General features: G+C 45.9%; 1 protein-coding gene across 3 annotated transcripts in view; it reads left to right on the plus strand.

Annotated features, from left to right (window-relative positions):
• Positions 1-8805, plus strand: part of shq1 (SHQ1, H/ACA ribonucleoprotein assembly factor) — a 45975-nt gene extending 37170 nt beyond the window's left edge. For all 3 annotated transcript variants that reach the window (XM_005943842.2, XM_005943843.3, XM_005943841.2), the window contains exon 12: positions 7589-8805. In XM_005943842.2, the coding sequence (XP_005943904.1) occupies positions 7589-8228 (640 nt within the window). In that variant the 3' untranslated portion in view covers positions 8229-8805. The remainder of the gene's footprint in view (positions 1-7588) is intronic.
• The last annotated feature ends 2012 nt before the right edge of the window (positions 8806-10817 follow it).

Genomic DNA, 10817 nt, shown 5'->3' on the forward strand with positions numbered 1-10817 from the left:
AATTGACAAGAAGCGGCTTAAGGATGGGCCGAGCCTCGCACCACAGCAGCTGAATGGACAGACTCAAATAATTGTGAATGGTAGGTGTGAAGTGAGCAGTCCTCAGAGACACAATGGGTGTTGTTTTCAACTGTAGAAAAGAGAGTGCATCACAGAAAAGCATGAAAAGCAACAACGGGCAACTGTCGAAAAATAAAGTTGTAGGCATTCTCTTTCCTCAGACCAGGCTTTTGTTTTTAGACAGCGGAGCAGCCCCTCGCTGGCTCTACGCGCTCGCAATGCCTCCCTCGCCCTGCCTCCCTCACCTTGTTCAACGTCAGCGTTGTGTCCTCGGCGGCGGCCGTCAGGGAGATTTGTCAGCAGCTCTGACAAAAGCTCCCCCGTGGGTGGGGTGGGGGAGTTTCTGGAGCTCTAACAACTGCAAGTGTCTCAGGGCAAGGAGGTCAAGCGTGGGGTCAGTGTGTCAGCTGAGGCGTGTGGGTCAAACACCTTGAAAGTGCCCTTGTGCTCAGTGTCAACACTTTCTCCCCACGCTGCCTAGAACGACTGGTGGTTTTTACCTCAGCGTAACTCTGTGTTATTGTAACACACAAGTCAAATACTACCCAGGTTTCCCCTTCAGCCTTTGGCACTTACAGATGTTTTTGTTTCACTTTGCTCAAAGCTTTTCTGTTCACATTAACACAGCTCACGTGTCAATCTCCCAGCTGATCTGACACCCAAATGTTTGTTGGGAAGGGACTTCCAGCAGACAGCACCACACAACTGTCAAACAGTTGTCCTGAAAGCTTTGAAACAGATAATGGAGCTGCTCTATCTGCCGTTAGCCGCATCACTGAACGAGATCCTTAGAGGCCCCACCGGGCAGAACAAAGACACCAATGTCTCCCAGCTAACAGGGATAAGTAGTACAGATTTCCTCTCAGCAGGAGTCCACTCCAGATTTTTGTCTTGAACACACAGCTCATCATAAACACAGAGTACTGTGTTTGCATAATTTCCTAAACCCTCGTGTGGAGTGTTCACTCCAGTTAATTCAATTGATTATTGTATTTTTTTTTTCTCTGCAGCCTAACAACCCTATACATTTAGACAGGCGTATCAGAAAAGGATGTCTAACACTGAATTGTGTCACATTGTGAGATACTAGAAAGAGATGTTAGCAGTGGGATATGAAGCTGGAGAAGTAGAGGACTTGAACGTTTTTTGGGATTACACAAGTCAGATGGTAAGTGAGGAGACAGTAAAAGCAGAGAAAAAGTAAAGAGCTGAGCATTTGTAGTAAAGATCCCATAATCCCAAAAGTAGAGAGTAAATCCAACTGGAACATTCTGACAAAAAGTTTCAAAGTCAATCCTGAGGTCTTTAACTTCTTTGAGTTCAGACCAAACTAAAGCCTGCAATACTTGGAGCTTTTTAAAAAAATCCTCCTTTTAAACCTAAGTGATGATGTAGGAATAGAAACTTGTCACTTGAGACGCTTCTTTTTATCTGCCACCAAATCCACAAAGGACTAAGAAAGAGTAAAATAATGCTTTTTCTAAATCTGCATCTTGTGATAGATTAATTTTTGAGATTTGGGAACATGACAACCCAGTGAGAATCCTTATGGATTCTAACTGGTTCCGCTTTAAGAGTCACCACCATCTCTAAGCAGTAGATCACAGACAAATTAATTACATCCTGTGCGGTCTAATGTTTGTGCATGTTGATGCTATTTAACCTTTTCGTTGTGATCAGTTTTGGTGTCATTACTCAAAAAAAGTAATATTTAACACCATTTAACATGAGGCTACAGTCCGACACACCAACACAAATCCCTACCCAAGTGAGGACACACACGATCTTTCCTTTAGTATCCTGGACACAAAGCCAACAGTACAAGCAAAGATGCAAACCAGCACAAAGACTATTTAAAGTGATCGTCAGGGCGATTTCGACTTTAGAAACATGAACAGGCAGAAATGGAGGCTGCAGCCTGACTGTTACTCAGTTTGTTACCTGTTGAAGTTCAGGTTCTGGCTGCTGGGTTTGGTCAGCATTCAGTCCGCTTTGATGTCACTCTTGGGTCTTGGCTAGCTTAGCGTTAGCACGCTGTCCATCCAGGTGCTTGCAAAGAGCTGAAGTTTCTTTAATAGTGTATTGTTTCTGCATCCTGTTCCTGGATGCAGTTTCTACTTTACCATTGTGCTGTCATCTTCTTGTGGAATAAAAATAGATGTAATGTCCATATCAGATGAAATCAGCTGATAGTAGTACAAGTGGAGCCAATAAGCTGGATTGATAGGTTAGCAGGCCAACAACTCCAAGGAATTCAACTACTGGGAACTGGTTCTCGATTGCCATCCCTAATGACAACCCCCAAAACCTTCACAAAATAGTTTCATCATTGGCTGATCTCCCTTTCAAGGTGAAGTCTTTGTGCAGTACTACACCACTCCCAATGATCCTGCGGTTTTTGTTTCCTGTGCTCTTGACCAAGTGGTCAGAACAGGAAATAATTTTCCAGCTGGATTTAGAACAGGATAGAATCTTTCCCACCTATCACGAATGTGTCAAACCATTGATTTTCCAATATGAATTTCAGTTTTGGGAACATGATGTAAATGGATTATTTGCACAGAATCTTCATTGATGTTGGAAAAGAAACTACAAGCATGCTTCTGATCACACTCATGACCTGAGGGATGTGATGCACCACCTTCGGGCTCGGACGCTGGGGGCTCTCCCACTAATCGACTGATGTTTGGTCTCAGACTGTGACATGGAGACCAACCCTCGCAACCACGGTCGGTTAGAGGAAAAATGCGTATACCCTGACCAGCTGTTGAGTGGTTGCTGACTCACACTTGGTGAAATTGCCTCCTTGGGCTACAACTTCCGGGCAGGAATAGCTCAGTAGGTAGAGTGGTGGCCCCATGATCGGAAGGTCGGGGGTTCGACTCCACTGAACAGCTACCCTGAGGTACCCCTGAGCAAGGTACCGTCCCTACACACTGCTCCCCGGGCGCTGCACTGGTGGCTGCCCACTGCTTCACTGGGTGAATGGGTTAAATGCAGAGGAACTATTTCCCTATGGGGACTAACATGCAGACTTTACACTTTTTACACTTTTTACACTTTACACACATCTGTGACACCAACCATCAATACTTTCACATTCCTGGCAAGCATTCCTATTGTCCTCCTTGTGATTGCTTTAGTTGTTAGCAGATTGCTACAGTTGGCTGTAATTTGCATGGAAGATGCCAGCATGACTCTTGATGAGTAACATCTGAAAGACACAAACCAGAAACGGAGACCACAAGTCAAAGTTCTGTCTTACCACTGACACCAACATGTTTCAGAAGGTGCAACTTTTACTTTGAAAGCAAACAGTCTCTTTTTCTGGTTTTTGCAGAAACGTTGGTGACTTTCCTACCAACTATGGGCAACTGTGGCAATCACAAAAGGGTTTTCAGGGCAGCAACTTATACCTGTTTGCAAGCAATTTGACATAGCAACCACAAGCAACCTCCTGCAACCACTCGCCAACCAGCCATGAAATGCAGTGGAATAGTTACCAGGCAGTTGCAACCAGTGTTTAGGGTTGAAATTTTCTGTTCCCAGTTGATACAATTCGGTGGAACCTTTTTATGATGTCAGCATCTGTTGCTCTGCTCTTCTCACATCCTTGCAGTAAATATGTTGTCTTCATAAGCATTTTAAGCCATTATATGACCAAAGAGAAAGAAAAAGGCAAAAATAAAAATTAGAAAAAGTTCCTCCACACCTGTCTGCTCAATTGTGTGAACCATCTACCAGTGTTTCAAGGGTCCTCAGGCAGCTGTAATTGGGGTCTCAAACACTGGTTCCCCGGATAAATACATCTGTGTTTCTCGTTTCTGGAACGGGAGAGGCTACAGCGCCTCGGACCGTTTCAGCATTCAGTCACACTGACGGATCGCGTCTCCCAGCGTCGGCTTTTATCCCCCCCTTCAGCCGGTGAATGATGCGTTTGCGAGTTACTCTGAGGAAATCTGGTGCTTATATTACACAGATTTCTGCGTCTGAGGACAAGCTTTATCTGAGATGTTTTCAAGAGCACAGACACGCTGAATGAGCTGCTCTTTCACTGAACACAAGCCTGATGAAAGAAATGTCAGATTGTAATTTAGCTCGGCTCTTTCACAGACAACGCACAGACACAAACACTCTCTCTCCCTTCACGTTCTCATCTAAAGACTTTGGCAGATGGAGGCGTCTTTGTCTCGCCAGAAGTTTTCCAACCTTGAAAAAAGGCGCCCCTCCTCAGTTTAATGAAGGCAAGCCACAACAGCAGTATAGTAATGACTGGATTGTGTACAACATTATCCCTCCCCCCTCCTGGACAGGGCCTTTGTGTTCACTGCAGGCCGAGCTTCTCCCACCACAGAGCAAGGGAGGGGAGAGAAAACAAGCGCGCCTCTCCAACGCTAACGCAATAATGACTTCCCACGGGGGAAAGAGAATACAGGGCAGTCTTTGAAGTGGCTGTGCTGCAGGAGGCTTCTCTGCCACAGTCTCACTACAGGAAGCGCTCATGTGGGTTTTGCAGAACCTGGGACCCTGAACAGGCTCCTTCATCATCATCATCATCATCATCATAATTATATGAGGTTACATTAAGTTATTTGTGATTGTTTAAAACAAAAACAGTGACTTTTAAACTCTGCTTTCCAAAGAATGCAGTGGTTGTCTGTGTTCACACATAAGTGACAGCTTGAGACAGCGTATACTTAGAGTGAGCAGTGCCCACAACAAACAGTTTCTGGTGCTCGTCTTGATTTTTTTTTCAATTTTCTAAACGCTTGCATGTATTTAGAAGCTCTTCTCGTGTGGTGCGTTTATGTGCTACTGCCCAAACTGGAAAATCATCTTCAATTGCATTAACCAGACTTCAGTCAGACGCTTCACATTTGAAGTAATTTATTAGTTACAGCAGAAGAATACAGTTAAAGTTTGGCATGTTGGCTCCTAGCTCGTCACTTTTCTACGTGTCTGTGTCTGTAGATGGCAGCTTTAGTGAGTTAGACCCAATCAGCCTTGAAAGTTTGTTAAAATAGGTACTGAAGCATTTAATATGTTACAGGTAACATTTGTTTAGTAGGATCACTTCCTAGCTGGGGTTTTCTTTTCATGCAGCTTTCTTGACAGTGAAGATCATCACGCAGCTGTCTTGCACTCGAGTTGCAATATCCGCATCCACAAGTGTTTTAGGTCTGAGTGACGGATTTCATCATCATCGGAGGGTGAACGCAAGGCTGTGTGTGGATGTCTGTAAACTCCAACTACACATGCTAACTCCAAGACGACAGGTGGTCATCCATGGTTTCCTTAAGCGATTTTTTTTTTTAATTGCACCTGGATCTTGAAATTCCGGGGACTTTTGTTAATGAACTAAAAAGACTCTTCTGATAGTTTGCCTGCGGCTCCTCTGTGCTGTGAAGATGAGGCGAGTTGAGACTACACAAACACAAAACGATGGCATTACATCTGCCATCTTGTCTCTCTGCTCTCTGTGGCAGAGCTGTGGGTCCGTGTGTCTGTCTGGTGGGTGGAGCTGAGACACATCTGGCAATGTGGTGCCTTCTCACAGAGATGTGGGGTGGTGTGGCTGTGTTTATTTGTGATTTGTGGATCTGAAATGACACTTATTGCCAACACCACTTCTATTCTTAAGCAGCCAAGTTCTGTTTATGAGAAGAGTCTCTCAGCATACGTTGGCAAACTGATTTTTGCGAGGTATTGCAGAGATGACCGTGAGACAAGTGAGAGAGACAGGCTGAAATGTTCAACCAGACTGTCACCTGGCGAAAGCCCCACTCGAATGTTCCTGAACTTTGATATTTGCCAACATGCTGGCACCAGCTGGGCATAATTGCTGGGCTCAAAGTTGGAGCCACTGACATCAATGACTCTGGGATGGGCTTCTGCAAGAAATCCACCAATGATCACCAGCCCTCAGATTTTGTCCACCATGATTTTCGCTCCATTGAAATTAGAACAACTTCTGTTTTTAAACAATCAGTTTAAACGTTACCTAAGTGTGGACTGGGAAGGTGCAGCTGAGAACAAGTGGATCACTTATCCCACCAATCTGCAGTTGATTCTCTTCTGGCTGTCGTGGTGCCGAGAACGGGTGTCCTCATGCTACAGCACAACTATGAGATCTGTTAACATAGTTCCTCCTGAGGTCCTAAATGAATGCAAAGCCCCTACATGCTGCTTCCATAAACACTTTACTCACCAGAATGGGGAGCTCATTAGGAGTGCACGGTAATGAGGAGCCATCCTGGTGCTCAGCAGTGGGTTAATTGGGCCAGAGAGAGCAACAGCATCCGTGTGTGAGAAAAAGAGTAGCCCCTCTAAACATACACACACATGGTTTCTCCCACCCTGAATGGACACAGTCTGAATCGCAGTGACCCGCAGAGGTCAGCTCGTAATCACCATGGCAATGAGAGGAGGGACAGGGGATGGGGGCACACACGCCCTAACTGCACCGGGGAGCCCAATGGCAACCACTTAAGTTTTTGGCAGCATGGCATGCTTTCCCAGCGTGAATAATGTGCAGGCTGGGGCCTCCACACAATCTTATGCCTTTACACAAACGGGGCCTTGTAGGAGGACATTCATCAGCAATAAAAACGCGTCTTTCTTCAAGCAGTCGCAACTATAAAACTAAAGCGGCGGGATGGGAACTCTGTTAAATGTACTGCTTTATGAGGGCATTCTCTTCATCTTAATCTTTGGAGACATTTAGCTGTTTGGGCCTCAGCCTGCGCGCTCTCTCTATCCACGCTTTTATTGACTGTATTGCAGTGTGACTGGGAGCACAACTCCACCGTCTTTAGCCTCTTAGGGCTGATTTGCTTCCGCACAATGCACAAAGCGCTCGTGTTTATTCTGGTTTGTTCCAGCTGCAGCATTATTATTGGATGTTTCGGGGGGGGGTTTTGTTGTTGTTTTTTCCTTTTCCTCTCCAGCATCGAAACACTCAGGATATATTGACCTCATCTCGACTAATCGTGCCATACGCAGCGGTTGACTTAGCCATTTCATATTTATAGGTGGAAGTGTGCATGTGATTTTTGCATGCACGGACTGAGGTAGAGAAGGAGGAATAGGAGGGGTCTGCCTCCCTCTGTAATCCCTCTCGGTCTCTTATCACCTCTTGCAGAGAGCGCAGCAGTTGGGGGAGGGAGGAGAAGATCCCAAGGCTCGTGTATCAGCAGCGCTCATCTTCCTACATTATTAAACATCCATATTTCCATATTTCATTGAGCCCCCGTCGCCTCTGCAAATCGCGGTCTACTTAGCATTCATATGAGAATGGGCTTTGGTTAATGGGTATTAGATTTGTAGATGGTTATCCTGTGGCTATGTCTTTAGTACGCAGAGCCAGTCGATCAGTCAGTTGTCATGCCGCTCTCTCTCCCAGGTACCACTGATGAAGTGGTAGTTGGATCTCTCTTTTTTCCGTTCCCTTCCCTGTGTGTAAGTGTCGTATTGAGTTGAAACTTTCTGCCTTCCTAATTACTTTTTTTCCTCTGTTTCATCTTCACAGGTCCAAGAAGGTGGCAGACTTGGCAGCAACGTTGGAAAAAGCAACCCTGCAAAAAACCGACTTGGAGCTGGAAATCGACGAGTTAGAGGACGCTGCGAGGATCGTGGCGGTCGAAGAGGAGCAGCAAGCTTCCAAGAGGGCTCCCGTATCCAGCGACGACAGCAGCAGCTCTTCTGACAGCAGCAGCACTTCCAGTGACAGCAGCAGCGAGTCGTCTAGTGAGAGCGAGGAATCTGAGGCTGAAGAAGACTGCACCGAATCCAAGGAGGGAGGAGGAGGAGAGATGTTCAAGGACAACCCTCCAGAACCCCAACCCTCCGCCTCTGTTTCTCCCACCCCCCAGGCACACACGAGCTTTTCAGCAGAAAAAAGGAGAGAGGATGCCCTTCCCTCAGCCTCAGAAGGCTCCAGACAGCTGATTCAGGTGCTGGGGGAACGGGTGGCGGAGGAGCTGAGAATCTCTCCAGACTCCAGCCACAAAGGAGCGAGACAGCCAAGCAGCGCTGCGACAGAGACTGAAGGCACGTCTGGGAGGAGCAGCGGCGGGACTTTGTTAGAGCCGAGTCCTCGTAGAAACCCTCTGCTCATTGTCCAAACACAGCAAGATCCCGATGATCTTGAAGGGGACTCTATCAGCTGATGGAAAGGAATTTGAAAGTTCCAGGATTTCATTTTAAACTCCTTGTCAGATGATTTCAGGAAGTGGTTTTGCTTTTAAGGATTTCTTTTCTGTTTTTGAAATTACTGCGTGTTGTTTTTGTCGTGTAATTTTAGGGTCTTAACCCTCTTAAAGGAATATTTTTGTACAGTGTTTGTTTTTTGTTAATGATAAAACTGCGAAAGCTCAATTCTTCTTTAACGCTGCAAACGTGCAAAATAATCTTGTTTTATTAGGATAGTTCCAGGCAGCCGAACCTACTTTTTATTTTGTTTGTTTTTGGCCTGTTATCTGTCTACTATCCAAGCGGCACACTTGCTATACAAATACATTCGTACTCTCTGAACATAGTGTGTGATTTTATATGAATAATTTCTGCTTCTTTTTAATTATTCATGGAATTTAACAGCGTCTGCGAGCTCAATTCAGTGCGCTGACATCTGCTAACAGTGGTCTCTATTAACCATGTATATTTACATATTTACACAGTCAATCTGCATATTCCTGTCGGGCTTGAATAAACAAAACACTGCAGGAAACTGACAAACTTTGTGTGTGTGTGTGTGCCAGCCAGCCAGAGCTGCTTTTTGAGATCTTTTCTTTTCCTAACAAATAGCAGGAAAAGCGCTAACCTCTTCCTAAACCCTCGGCATTGATTGAAGTGGAAAAGACTCTGCCTGCACTAAACAGGGCAGCGGAGCACGCCGGAGTGATTGATTCATCTGGTGTGAACGGAAGAGTGCCGTCGACACAGCTCAATATCATCGGCCGCGTCTAACAGGCGAGACAAAACAAACAGGGAAGCACATGTCATGCAGATAGATGAGGTCTGCGAGCGGGGCTGCGGCACAGGAGCTGTTTGTTTGAGAGATAACAGCACCCTGGGGCCAGAGGGAGCTGCAAGATAGAGGGGCAGAGGGCCAGCGGAGACTAACTGACGCTCCGGACTCTTAGCCCTGAAGATGTCCGCATGCGGTGTCCTCTCTGCTTTAGCGCTCTTTGTGTGGAAATAAATTTCCCTCGAGTGGGACTTGATTCGTTTAATTGCGGAAGAAAAAATGCAGGAATGACCCACGTTAGCAGAATTCATCAGGCTTTGTGATCCTTTCGGATTATAACTGAGCAGAGTGACTGATGTGGCACAGCTGCAGCGTTGCCCGAGGCGATTTCATGAGGAATCTCATCCAGTGTGATTGGAGGCAACTCTAGAGCCACCGGTGCTGGTGGCTCCTTTGGTTGGAGCTGTCTGTAGTATTATGTTACAGAGATGGATGCTGTTGTTAAGCACCTCCCAAGACGGCATCGCCTCCCTCGCAACCACCCCCTTGGGGACGAGCGCCATCATCACTGCGACTGAAATGAGTTACGGTGTGAAATTGGGCCCATTTTAAACACCCCATATCATTCTGGGGACATGAGTCCTGGGACCGCGTGGCCCCTGCAGGCGGTGGTTTCCTTCTCCCCACTGGCTTTTTCATATTGATTAAGTGACACGGGGCTCTGTTGCCATTTTTCATCTTAAAGTGGCCTCCGTATTCCTCCATTAGTGCCGCCGTTCTGGAGCCTGACTGAGAGATCTGCGGCTGAGCTCGCAACTTCAGTTGGTTCTTTCTGCAATTAATACTCTCGGCCGACAGACATTTTTCAAGAGGCTAGGCCGCGGTTAAGTGAACGGATCTGATTAATTAAACAAGGCAATAATTAATGTGACACGTGTGCTTTATTTTGACTTGAATTTGATGAATCAGCCACTTACCAGTGTAGTAAGTGTGGCCCTTTGACTTGCAGGGCTCTAAAAAACCTGCAAGACTAATTAGGATGGTCTGTGTAGAGCCAATTAGTAACATCCGATGACTAATAGTGAAGGTAACTCTATTAAAGCTAGTAGTATAAGTTTAAGTAAGAGGATCTTGCACAAGCACCATTTCTCATGCCCTTATCACTCGACTTATCTTTTTAAGTAAAAAAAAAAAAATCATCTGTTCACAGTCCAGACCTGCTTGGCTTTAAATTATTATCCCAACATGAACATGAGCAGTAAATGGGAGTGGGAGCTGATTCTAACGCACAGATGTAGTCTTTAAGGAAGAGGTTGCTATTTCTGTTTATTCACTCTGTTTCTGAGCTTTAGAGGGTCACACTGACCTGTCCAGTGCTTCCCATCCAGTGATTGCGTTCATTGAGCCATCAATGAAAAGATTGAATGTCTTACTCGAGTACACCCTTCCTGTGCAATCATTGGGAATGACTCGTCTTTCACGTAGTCGAAGACGGATGGCAGATAACATCACGTTCCAGATACCTCAGGTGTTGGAACTTGGGAATAACAACACTCTGGTGTTAAATCCATCATCTTCTGGAGCCGGCTGCCTGGATTCACTTAGCTGGAGGTGTCAGGGGTGAGGCCTAGACTAGGAAGTATTTTCTGATTGCAAAACTCATGTAGCAGGGGCAAATATCAGTGTCTTCTTGCTGCAGCCTTCAGCAGGGGCAGGTACAGACGGAGCTCCCCAAACCTCCATCTGATCTCCTGTTCCCAAGCTCACGGACTTTCTTCCCAGTAATCAAGTG

Source organism: Haplochromis burtoni, unplaced genomic scaffold (assembly GCF_018398535.1).
Source record: "Haplochromis burtoni strain Fernald_Lab_line unplaced genomic scaffold, NCSU_Asbu1 Contig_245, whole genome shotgun sequence".
NCBI classification, from domain to species: Eukaryota; Metazoa; Chordata; class Actinopteri; order Cichliformes; family Cichlidae; genus Haplochromis; species Haplochromis burtoni.